Source organism: Equus quagga, chromosome 14 (assembly GCF_021613505.1).
Source record: "Equus quagga isolate Etosha38 chromosome 14, UCLA_HA_Equagga_1.0, whole genome shotgun sequence".
Taxonomy (NCBI): Eukaryota; Metazoa; Chordata; class Mammalia; order Perissodactyla; family Equidae; genus Equus; species Equus quagga.
The window spans coordinates 24562465-24575341 of record NC_060280.1 but is presented as its reverse complement, the minus strand read 5'-3'; the positions used below and the strand labels follow the sequence as shown (position 1 = coordinate 24575341).

Genomic DNA, 12877 nt, shown 5'->3' with positions numbered 1-12877 from the left:
TACTCACACTCACACTAACAATTTAGTATTCAGATCATGCTACTTGGATGTCACAGAAGATGAAAGAATGAAAAAAATTAGTAAAACATAAAATTACTCTCTTTTTATAAGCTCAATCCTTCCAAATTAAATTTCCTGATAAAATAGGAATGAAATGAGGTCTGAAGCTTTCTTATGTTGAACTCCCTACAAACAAAGCCAGAGACAGAGATTCACATGTATGTCATTTATTAATGAATGCTCTCAGGACACTGGTGGTGAGGAAAAGCAGGGTAGACCAGGGAAGGAGATAAGCAAAGACATAGAGTTTAATGTCAGAAGTTAAGAGGGTTGGTATATGTCCATGGCCTGCTTCCTGGGGACCAGGGGCTGTAGTCTTGGTGAGGCAATTCTAGTTGAGTTGAGAACAATAACCTGAAGAAAGCAGTAAATGTGAGCTATGAGCAACCAACACTCACAGGGACAAAGAGTAGGTGCATAGTTCCTAACAGATACAGACGAAGCACCGATGACACCAATAAAATCTTATATAAAGTTCCTTCTCTTGGCTCACCTAGTTCCTTCTCTGCTCTGATTGAGATGTAGTGAAGACACAGCTTCCACCCTTTGAGATTGCTTTAACTTGAGTTTCAAGTCCTTTCCTAACTCATCAGAATACTTCAATCAAATAAGAAAAGTATTACTTTATTTCTTGAGATAGTCATACTTGTAAAAGGGAGTCAGGATATATATACAAAAATACACTATTCAAAAAATATGGAAACCTATTCTTTCAGTCCTACAGGCCTTGCTCATAGTAAAAACAGGGAGAAGGAACTATCTCCTGCTCTCAGAAATACTAGTTAGCCACTGATAGATGCTCGGGAGATGGCAGCAACATTAGAGCTAAATATTTGGGTAGTAGCATAAGAATGAGGGTAAAGAGAGAAGGAGGAGCTAACTATGTCTATTTCATCTTATTTATCCATGGTTCCTCTTATCACAATTTTTTCATAAGTAGGTACTGCCTAGGGGAATAAATATATCATTCATGAAATAAATTCATGATCATTTGATGGAGAAGGGAGGAATCAATGAGATAGTTGGGATAATAAGTGATTACAGCACTAATCAAGGAAGAATACATCCTTCATTAAGGGAAAATTCTTGAGCTTCAGTGATCAAACATATAGGGCCTCACAATTTGCGTGCATATCTCTGGGAGAATTCATGGGAGCCAGAAATTGAATTGGATATAAATAGACCAAACTTTTCTCCATTTCATCCAAACTGACTCATAATTTTATATCCTTATAACTGTTTCTGTCTGCCAGTTTTCTAATCCCAAAGAAATATATGTTAGATATATTATAGACAAAGCTATAAACACTCCAGGCATTGTTATCACAATACTTGAATGGCAAACAGAGAGAAAGAGAGTCAGTATACAGAGGTTTTTAAAAAATATTGCACAAGACGTGGGCTTAAAGAGATACTTTACTGCAAGTTGTAAATCTTTTAACAATTATTTTATCAAGATCATGGGTGACTAACATGAGACTTCTTTGCTCCCCTGCCAAAAACCAGAGATCTCACATTCTGTGTAAGGGACTGTGATGGTTAGAGATCAGGCTCCAACTCTATGGGTGGTGAAAAGATAAAGAATGCCACTCTGGATCTGCTTGGTTTTGGCACTGTAGATTACAGGATTCATTAGTGGAGGGAACAGAAAATACACATAGCTCATAATGAGGTGGACAATATGTGGAACCTGCTTCCCAAACCGATGAATCAGAGACAATCCTATCACTGTGATGTAGAAAACCAGGACACAGCAGATATGGGAGACACAGGTGTTGAGGGTCTTGGCCTTCTCTTCTCTGGAGGTGATCCTCAGGACACTCTTGAGTATCAACACATAGGAGATAAGGATGATCACAGAATCTAGCACAAATATAATGACTACAAGCACAACTGGATACAGTCGATTGAATGTGGTGTCTGCACAGGCCAGTTTGATGACATCCTGGTGAAGGCAGAATGCATGGGAAAGGATGTGGGAGTGGCAATAGGGGAAAAAATAGAGGGGTAGGATTGGGGGGACAACAGATACAAATCCTCTCATCATAACTCCAAACCCAATTTTCACCACTTGAGTATCAGTGAGTATAGAAGTATACCTTAGGGGGTTGCAAATGGCAATAAAACGGTCATAGGCCATGGCAAGCAAAACACCAGACTCTACAAAGGAAAGTGAGTGTATAAAGTAGGATTGAGAAAAACAGGCTACATTTCCAACCTCCCTGTGATCCAGCCAGAGGACTCCCAGCACCGTGGGCATTGTGGTCAAGGTCACTGCAAGGTCTGTGGCTGCCAGCATGGCCAGGAAATAGTACATAGGCTCATGAAGATTGTGATCTTCCTTAATGAGAAATAGGAGGATGCCATTGCCAAAAATGACAGAAATGTAGATTAAAAAGAAGGGTATGGAAATCCAGTGGTGAGCTGCCTCCAATCCTGGAAAACCTGTCAACAGGAAGGAATTGAAGCTGCTGTTGGGCCACATGTTGGGTTTGCCAGAAGGAACGTCCTTTTTCTCAGTTATTACCACAGAAATGCAACTCTTCTTTCAGGGTATTGCTCCAAGTAAGTTGTTTCAGAATTCTTTCTTAAGGGTAATAACGAAATCAATATAAGCCATTGCTTCTAAAAACATATTTTTAAGACAACCTGTATCTTTTGTGTTCTTAAATACATATTCCATGGATGACCCTTTACTTACATAATAAAATCCTTGGAGTTTCATATGGTCACCCACATTTTAACAAGACCCCCAGGAAATGTGTGATGCACACTACAGCTTAGAAACCATTTCTATCACCCACGCATCAATCAGATTTCACAGAAGAATCCAGTCTTGAAAGATTTCAAGGAGCCCAGCCCTAAACTTATTCTAATCTACTATCCAAAGCTGTAATTGCCTTCACAGTAGTGATTCATAACTGACATTACCCCATGTATCTACAACTTCTCTGAATTCTCAACAAGTCAGGAATCAAAGAGAAAAAAGTATGTAAAAAGAAGCTGTGCCACTACCACTGCTGCTAAGGAGCCGACAGATATGAGGAGGAGGCACTTTGCTCCCAAATTTCATGGATGAGTGTTGAGAAAACAAAAATTTTCACCTTATTAGCCTCGGCCTGAACACTATATAAATACTCACTATTTACTACAATAGTCCAGAAGTTAGATGGTTGTAGACACTCAGGCTTGAATAAATGCATATGTCAGCCAACAATGTGGCTCATGATAGAATTTATCCTTCAGTTTGAAAAAATTTATCTTTTCTTATTTCCATGTAGTTTATTTCTCTTTCCCCATTATTTTTCTGTAGGCCCACTACAGCAACTCCCCAGAATTTCTCTCCTTTCAAGTTTTCCAGTTGTATTCAAACAGCCATCTTTGTGACATCCTTCCTTTTATATCTAGGCATAGGCTTCCAAAACTGTCCTACCCAGTACTAAATGAGAGCTCTATTGCTGCTTAAATAACGAGTTTTCTGCTAGTGGAGGAAAGAGATATGCTGTTTAAGAAGATTTTCACATCTCTTCTGCCACAAGATTGTGGGCTTCTTGCATATAGAAACCATGTTTTATTCACTTTGCCTAACACCTAGCAAAGCACTTAACATACGGTATGCACACACACTCATATGTTACATATAGACATCAATTATATATATATATATATACATGTACATATATACCTATATGTGCATATGTACAAATACATGCATACGTATCCACATATGCAATTATAGATGTATACGTTAATTCACTCAATATGTTGTGAGTGCCCACTATGTGAGAGACATGACATTTTAAGCACTGGAATTAAATGGCAATAAGAGAAAGTCTCTAGCCTTATAAGCCACAAAGTAAGTTAGAAAATAAATAAGAAAAATTTAGATACATATAAGTGCAATTTTACAATAAAACAGCACTATTTAATAGATATTGATTGGGATGGTATTGAGTATCATAGTTTCCATGATCTGGGACTGCATCTTTGAGGATATGCCATTTGAGCTGAGGCCTGAATAACAAAGAATAGCTGCCCATATGAAGTTCTAGAGGAAGATTGCTTCTTTGAGAGGGGAAATTAGCCTATCTGGAGCCTGTGAACAAACAAGAGAGGGACAATAGGTCATGTCAGAGATCTATGCAGTGGCCAGGTCTCATAGAGCCTTGTAGACAACAATGGGAACTTTGTCTTTACTACAAAGGTGATGAGAAGACATTGGAGCATTTAAAAAAACACAGTAGAGGAGGGGCCAGTGAGGTATTCAGATTTGAGTTTTTAAAATATCGTTGGACTGCTATTTAAAGAATTGGATAATCAAGTAAGATGAAAGAAAGGAGAGTAGTTGGAAAGCTATTAAAACAATCCAGATGAAGAGTGATGGTGACTTTGACTTGGAGAGCAGTGAAAATTAAGAAAATGTAAACATATAAGAATACTTTTTTTGAGGTAGTACCAAGTGTTAATAGTATTTTAAATGGGAATGAGGGAAACACAAAATGAGAATGAATATTTCTTTGTTCATTTATGACTTAAGCAATTGGAAGATGGAGAAGTCATTTATTGAGAACGGGAAGTCTGAAGGAGATACATATTTACTCGTGAGGAAATCAAGGGTTATCAGTAAATATGTCTGAACTGGAGGAAATGAATGTCCAATTTTTTTTCCTGTCACGTGCCATAACAGTTTGTTCAGTCTATTTGTTTTTTTTTTTTCAAATTAAAATGATCTTCTCATTCATATGTGCTTCTGGGAAGTTATTTTGCCAGTGAAAGCTACCACCTTTAAGATACTTCCAGAGATAACCATCCTCTTACCTTGTCTCTGTACAGATGATACTTACCTGGAAGTTTTTAGCAGTGAAGAGATGCCTGGAAACTGGGCATGAGGCAATGATTCAGACCTTTTGGCCTGACCCTAATGGATAGAAAACTGATGGAAATGCTTCTCAATCTCCATACTCTATTCTCAGGAAAAAGACATAAACCAAAATTTAGTGCTGACTGAAAATATAATGAGTGTTATTTATTCTTCCGTCACTGGATGCGAAGATAACCCCACTCTCCTCTTCCTATGTGTTCTAAATACAACTTCATTCATTTTACTTCTCTGACTTTTCAGCAATGTTCTTTAATCCAGTTGCTTAAGGCATTTTGTGAAGAATTCTGTCTTGTAAAAGATTATATAACACAAGTAGTGAATCACTACAGAGAACACTACCCAAAGTGGAAGCAATTCCATTTTGCCAATAACCTTCAACTCAGGTTCCTCTTCTCTATTCCCAGAAATTCCATGCAGAGCTACCTTTACTTCATGCAATGGGGAATTAGCATGTCTTCAGTTAGGAGCTTCTCTTGGTTTCTGAGTAGAGGGGGAGCTTGCGGGATGATGCAAAAGCTGAGGAAAGACCATGGGGAATGAAAGAGGTTATGAAGGTTGAGGAAAGAACCAAGAGGAAGAATCTATAGCTGAGTATGTAAAAATTCAGATAACCTTCTGCCATTTATGGCCATAACCCTTCTCTGTCTCATTTAAATCTCTTGTTGGATAAGAGATTCCTCTGTGTTCATCCTCTACAAAGGACAAAAGACACATGGGATGGTTAACCATATTCATACTACTGGACACGACAGGTCTTAGGTACTCATGCCTAATTCTCTTTGCAAGTGCTATCAACTTCAGACTCACCAAGAGCCATAGGCTATAAAGATCCGCTCCTTTTTTCCCCACCCGTCCTCTCTTCACACAGCTTATAGAGGGGTCTCCCTGTACCCTCTTTCTGCACCTTCTGGATGTTTTCCCATACTCACATGCACCATAGTTTGGTTTTTAGGAAGGAGGAGCAAGGTTCTCGGGTCTGGCCTGAAGACTCAGATCATATGGCTCCTTCTCAAAGTCATCTAAGAGACCCAGTCAGTGAGGTTATTGATGAAGAAAGCACGTCTTCAGAGTTTTTCCTTTTCCAGTAAATTGGGATCTTGAGAAATATTTTCTCTATCTTAATTCCTCCTATGAAGGAGATGGAACAATTAATTAATCTCCCCAAGGTCTTAAAGCAGCTTCTACAAATAAGGTACTGAGCTAATAGAGTCTCACTTGGCAGCTTTATGTGTGAGAAATCAGAGCGCTTGTTTTTATGGCTCCAGCAGACCCTGGCATCACCTATAGGAGGCTGTTTATCCTCCACATCTACTTCAAAGTTCAAATCATTGCCTGTTGCTCTCAGGGGCAAACAAGCATCTTCTTGGCCTGCGTCCTTTGAATTCTAACTATATGTTCTGCTTGATTTATCTCAAAGCTAGCTTGAGAGTGGACAGTTAGATGGACTAGAGTCAATATGGTAAAAGTCAGTCAGCCTCCCCTAATACCCAACATGAACCCACAATCTGTAGTCCTCACTATTCCTTTATTGAGTTCATCTTGCCAGAATTTTTCTCTTACCCTAGAAACGCAGTGAACATACTTGTAACACAGTGCTCCAGCTAGGCACACCTCATCACTTTAGTCCCAGGAATAATAATATCTGTGGTTTCCCCTTCAACTCTGATAGGAACCATCCTGCCAGTTACTGGTTTTAGCGGTAAATAAACATATATTATCAGAAAAATAAATTTCCTGTCCCTGAAGAAATGTCTCATTTTTACATGCTTTGTTAGAATTAAAGTAACATGTAACGCAAATCAGAGACACAGTGAGACTGAGTGGGCCCTAATCTAATCTGACCAGTGTTCTTATAAGAAGAGGAAATTTAAGCTCACAGAGAAACCAGTGTGTGTGGAGGGAAAAACATATGATGGCTCAGGGAGAAGATGGCCATCTACAAGCCAAGGAGACAGGCTCCAAAAGAAACCAGCCCTGCTACTACCCTTATCCTGGACTTCTAGCTTCTATAACTATGAGAAAATAAAAATCTGTTATTTAAACCACTCAGTCTGTGATACTTTGTTGTGGCAGCCCTAGGTAACTAGTACATTAGCAATGTAAATGTGGACAAACTACATAATCTCTTTAACACAATGTATATTTAGGTATAAACTTAAAAAATGTACAGTGCTGGATGCTACAAATTACAAAATACTGATCAACAATATCAAATGGAGAGACATAATTTTTATGGATTGCAATACTCAATATAGTAAAAATGCCAATTTTCCCCAAATTCATTTATAGTTTAATGCAATTCCTGTAAAAATCCAAGCAAAGCATTTTAGAGACATAGACAGGCTTATTCTAAAATTTCTATGGGAAGACAAAGAATCTAAAGAGCTAAAACAATTGTGAAAAAGAATAAAATGCAAAGAATAACTATTCAATGTTAAGGTTTATTGTATAGCTATAGTAATCAAGATTGTGTGGTATTGATGGAGAGAGAGAGACATTTGAAACAATAGAACAGAGTCTAGAACCCAGAAATAGACCCCCATAGATATGCTCAATTGATTTTTTAGAATTTTTCTCTTAGCTTTTATTTTTAAAAATTTCCCCAGCTTTATTGAGAGGTAACTGACATACAGCATTAAGTTTAAGGTGTACAATGTGATCGTTTCATAACATATCTGTTGTGAAATGATTACCACAATAAGGTTAATAAACACCTCTATCACCTCATATAATTACCATTTTTTTTTGTGGTGAGAACATTTAAAATTTACTCTTAGAAACTTTTAAGAACATAATACACTATTGTTTGTCATCGTGCTAACCATGCTATGCATTAGATCCCCAGAACTTATTCAGAGTCAATCAACCACTGGGTAGGGTCTATCACTTCATCTATGTGCTTTGATGATTTGAGAACATGATCAAAATCAGGCTGTAAGATGGTCAGAAAATCAATTTGTATGGAAGGGAAAATGATCTTTCAATAACTCAAAAAGAACACACACTATGTGCCAGGCATTGTGCCAAGATTAAACTACTGAGAATGGAACCACGGGAAGCCCTACAGATAGAATAATCAAAATAATAGCTTAAAAATTTGAACTATCCAGAAAGGAATGTTAAGGACAAAGCTTAGGAGGTCTAAAAACAATGAAGAGAGAGATTATATATTTGAGATAGAGGAGAAAGTGTCAGGAAAAGTGAAAGAAAAGAGTCCAGGAGATGGTGAGGGAACAGGTGAGAGGTCGGAGCAGGATATCTGGGTGTCTGCATGGAGCCCACAGCTCATGTGGTGGGGTTGGAGACTGAAAATTAGTTTCTCATCAATGAAAACCCAAGTCCGCTTTAAGACAGAGATTCTGGGAGATGATGGGTGGCTGCAGGAATGAGGCAAAAGTCTAGGGCTTTTAACCCCTCTAGAACTCACAGCTAATCTCTCGTACCAAAAAAACAGCTCAGAGTAAATCAAGTACAGCACTCAGCTTTTCATTATGAAAACAGAAAAGAAAGGCAGCAAGCTTAGTTGGACTCCTAAATGCTACAAAGATTTCTTCCTAATTCCTGGAATCTTCCTAATCCACCATGCCTGAAAGGACTGTGTCATTTGCTTAATGTGTCACCTTGGACTTGTAGCCAATACAACTCTGTAAAATGGGGGAAATAGGCTATTGCGAGGATTTTACACAAGAATGAGACATATGTAGTATCCTGGAGTCCTGATACATAATGGAAACTCAGCAATTATTTGTTCCTGCATTTCCCTTTCAACTCCATCTTCCCTGTCTGGTGCCCCAACTCCTGCATCTTTAACTCTCCATAAGTTGAATATTTTCTGAGCCTTTCACTTACAGGCAGGAGTCAGCTATTCCTTCTCTTCTCACCCCTGTGAAGACAGAGCTCCTTTTCCTTCAATCTAGTCCCAGACCTCCAGGCTTTCTGTCGTCTTTAGCTACCATCAGAAGTCCCCACACTCACCCACCGCTCTCCATCTTTCATTTCACGTTCACTCATGTTTTATCCACTGCTCAGATGAACTCCAGTTTAATACTTTCAGTTACAGTCAAAACCAGGCTCCTCAAAACCCCATCATCTTCTACTTGTTCCCCAAGCTTCTTAAGAAAATTTGACACATATCAGGGCGAATGAATGATCCTCGTGCATACCCACCAGATAGAGAGCTAAGTGTTCTTCTCAGTAATAGTAACAAAACTTCAAAAGCAAAGAGTAATTTACTCCTTGCAAAGCACTTCTCCTTTGGCAATTCCATTCCATTCTCACACCCTGTGTCAAAAGTATAACTGAAAAAGACAGAAATTGCTAGGACCATTTAAAGATAATGAAACCAAAGCTCAAGATAGAGTGAATTCCCCAAAATCATTATTGTTACAAAATAGTGGAGCTGGAACTTCACCCATATTCTTCTGATGGTGAAAACTCAGTAATCTTACAGGTTTTTTTTTCTTTTTTAAGAGGAATACTGGCCCTGAGCTAACATCTCTTGGCAATCTTCCACCATTTTGTATGTGGGATGCCACCAGACCACAGCCTTACAAGTGGTGTGTATGTCTGCATCAGGGATCCAAACCTGTGAACCCCAGGCCACTGAAGCAGAGGGAGCAAACTCAACCACTAAGCGATCAAGCCAGCCCTTTACAGACATTTTTTTTGTGGGCCAAAAGGGGTCCTGGGAGTCATGCATTAAACTCATAGCAAGATATTCTTTTCAAAGTATGTGAAATGTACAGCCCATACAAACCACAACAGAAAGTGGCCCCATTTTTCTCTGGCTGATGCCACCAATGCATGCTTCTTTTACTCCCAGAGATTGGCTGCCTGTACCAGATGATACCTTAAAATTCGAGTGTCAAAGAGCCTTCTCACTTTTGCTAAATCTCATTAGACTCTATAGCTTTTTAAAAATATTCTCCTCAGGGGGCTGGTCCCATGGCATAGTGGTTAAGTTCAGTGGCATGGGTTCATAGCTTCAGATCCCCATCCTAGACCTATGCCATTCCTCAGCTATGCTGAGGTGGCAACCCACATACAAAAAAGAAAAAGATGATAGAGGAAGATTGGCAATAGATGTTAGCTCAGGGAAAATCTTCCTCACCAAAAAAAAAAAATATATATATATATATATATATATGATCTCATGAAATTTGCCTAAGTAACTAATTTCTATCTTTGTATCTCCAATAGGTGATATACAACAGTAATTTGTCTTCTGCTCTTAATAAATACTGCTCTCAAATGTCTAGCATAAAATCCACCCTTTACTGTTCATTTTTGTATCTATATTATGAAATTTTGAATTCTATGAGACACAGCACATTAAAAACTAAGATACTATGATTCCAGACAACGTAGATCTTGAAATATATGTGTTTTGGAGATGAACATACATAATTAATTCATATCATTTTGTATCCTCCCAAAAGTCTCCAGAACTTCAACAACTGGATTTTCCCTCCACAAATATTGAATATTAGGCATTCCCTCAAATCAACTAAGTCTATTTTATTTTATTTGCTTATTTATTTATTACTTGTTTTGCCATAGAATGTTTATACTTGCTCTTCCAACACTCCTTAGAATCAATTTTCTACTTATCCTTTAAGTTTCATACTTTCTGGGAAAACTTTGCATCTAACCTCAATATCACCAGTCAAGAAAAGGAGCACCATGAAAACACCCACTAAGTTCCATCAGGGCACTATTTAAGTAGAGTGATTTCTTCTTTCATTTTGTTTTTTCTTGGTTATATAATTTATAAGCACATCAACCAGGTTTACTCTGCATACATTGCTGTATCCCTGGCATATGGTCCTATAAACTTCTTTATAGTCAACCCTGAAAAATAAGTAGAATTGTTTTTTATACATTCTACTCCACTATACCTAGGAATCTCCAGGATAGGACTACATTACCATCCTTGCTAGCAGTGGAAGTCATGACTCATAAACAGCATATGAACAGGCAGCATACTCAAGGAGACTTCTACAGAACTAGCACTTCTATTGCATCACCTGAAGGGAATATTTTCCTCTTTGCAAGGCCTGCAATGTGTCTCAACACCACTGCTTCGCTCTTTCTGCTTACTGGCTTCCCAGGCATGGAGGAGGCACATCACTGGATCTCTATCCCAGTATTGGTGGTCTACATCTCCATACTTCTGGGCTATGGCATCCTTCTCTTTCTCATCAGAGATGATCATAACTTCCATGAGCCCATGTACTATTTCTCAGCTGGGTTGACAGCCACAGACCTTGGAGTGACATTGACTGCAACGCCCACAGTTCTGGGCATCCTTTCGTTGAATCACAGAGAGATTGTCTGTGGGGCCTGCTTCTCTCAGGCCTATTTTATCCTACTCTTTCTATTGTAGAGTCTGGTGTTTTGCTTGCGATGGCCTTCGTTTCATTGCCATCTGCAATCCCTCGAGATACACTTCCATCCTTACCAACACCAAGGTAATGAAGATTGGGATGGGGGTATTCACAAGGGCCTGTCTGTCAATTATGCCAATAATTATTGACCTTCACTGGTTCCCTGTTGTCGATCCCATGTACTCTCTCCTGCTTTCTGTCTACATCAACATGTCATCAAGTTAGCCTGTGCTGACATCACTTCCAATCATCTCTATCCAGTTGTGGTTGTATTTGTAATGGTCTTATTGGACTTTATCACCTTCTTTTTCTCCTACATTTTGATCCTCAAGGCTGTCATGGGTATTTCTTCTGGAGAAGAAAGGGCCAAGGCCCTCAATACCTGTGTCTCGCACATCTGCTGCATTCTGGTCTTCTATGTCACTGCAGTTGGTCTGACATTTATCCATATGTATGAAAAAAAAAATGTTGCTCGTGTGGTCCACACCAAAATGAGCTACATCTACTTCCTTTCCCCCCTTTTCTGAACCCTGTCATCTATAGCATTAAAACAAAGCAGATCCAGAATAATATAATTCACTTATTTTCCCTGCCTCATTCTAGAGTACAGCTTTGACTTACTGCTCTCCAGGCAATAACTCAGGGAACCTGGACAAATTGACACCTTTGTTGTTAGCAGCAACTGGAGACAGGCATATTAGTGGAAACCAACCTCTCTGCTATTTAGAATATCATCTCATCCTGCCCATTGATTGCTGAGTTCTATATGACATAAGATATGTACAACACTAAGCATGTTCCTCAAATGTCCAACTAGCTGACTGTTTTCTCAGGTAATTCATCCTATTTGGTGAGCCTATTGCACCTAATATATGATTGTTGGATCTAGGGTATGGGTCACCGGTGTTTGAGTCAAAGCCCATTGTTTTTCCACATGTTCTGCATGTATTGGCTGTTGTATACCTAGCAATGGCACTCTTGACCTCGAACATTCATCTAGTTTTTTTGCTTATATAGAACTAGTTTCTATTTCTAGAAAATTACACAAAGTGAAGCAACAAATCTTACCCTGTCCTCAATTCAATATGGTACCTCTAAGTAAAGTATATCTAGTTATATCTAAGTCTGTTCAGTTAAGTTTTTGATAAACATCTATTTAACATTATTATTGTTGTTAATAATATACGTACAAATATATGTAAATAATGTAATACAGAGATATAAATATATAACAATTAACAGAGATATAATTTCTAATCCAGCTGACCATTGTCTTGGTGAGTTAGTCCTAGATACTGCTGAACAGAGATATACACTTTCAGGTAGTAAATTGCTACTAAGTTCCACATTGGAACTACATCATAGATGAGGCTAGATGAGTGTTCCTGGAATGTGCAAAATAACAGAGTTGAGAAAAAGTTGGTCATACGTGTGAGAGGGGAGGAAGAGAAAGGATGGAGGTAATTCTTATGACTAGAAGGAAAAAAAATGGTCTCTTCTGGCTCCACATATCTATCAGAGTTAATTTTGTTCCCAGTGAAGGCATGAG

At 38.5% G+C, this 12877-nt stretch overlaps 1 protein-coding gene and 1 pseudogene across 1 annotated transcript; one reads left to right on the top strand and one right to left on the bottom strand.

Annotated features, from left to right (window-relative positions):
* Positions 1-1606: 1606 nt before the first annotated feature.
* On the bottom strand, positions 1607-2545 carry LOC124225393 (olfactory receptor 51B5-like). Its single transcript, XM_046638053.1, has one exon. The coding sequence runs from the start codon at positions 2543-2545 to the stop codon at positions 1607-1609; it is 939 nt and encodes a 312-aa protein (XP_046494009.1).
* An 8458-nt stretch (positions 2546-11003) lies between these two features.
* On the top strand, positions 11004-11944 carry LOC124225422 (olfactory receptor 51B6-like; annotated as a pseudogene).
* Positions 11945-12877: the final 933 nt, after the last annotated feature.

Coding starts and splice junctions, on each gene's coding strand:
- LOC124225393 (XM_046638053.1), bottom strand. CDS start 2,545: ATGTGGCCCAACAGCAGCTTCAATTCCTTCCTGTTGACAGGTTTTCCA.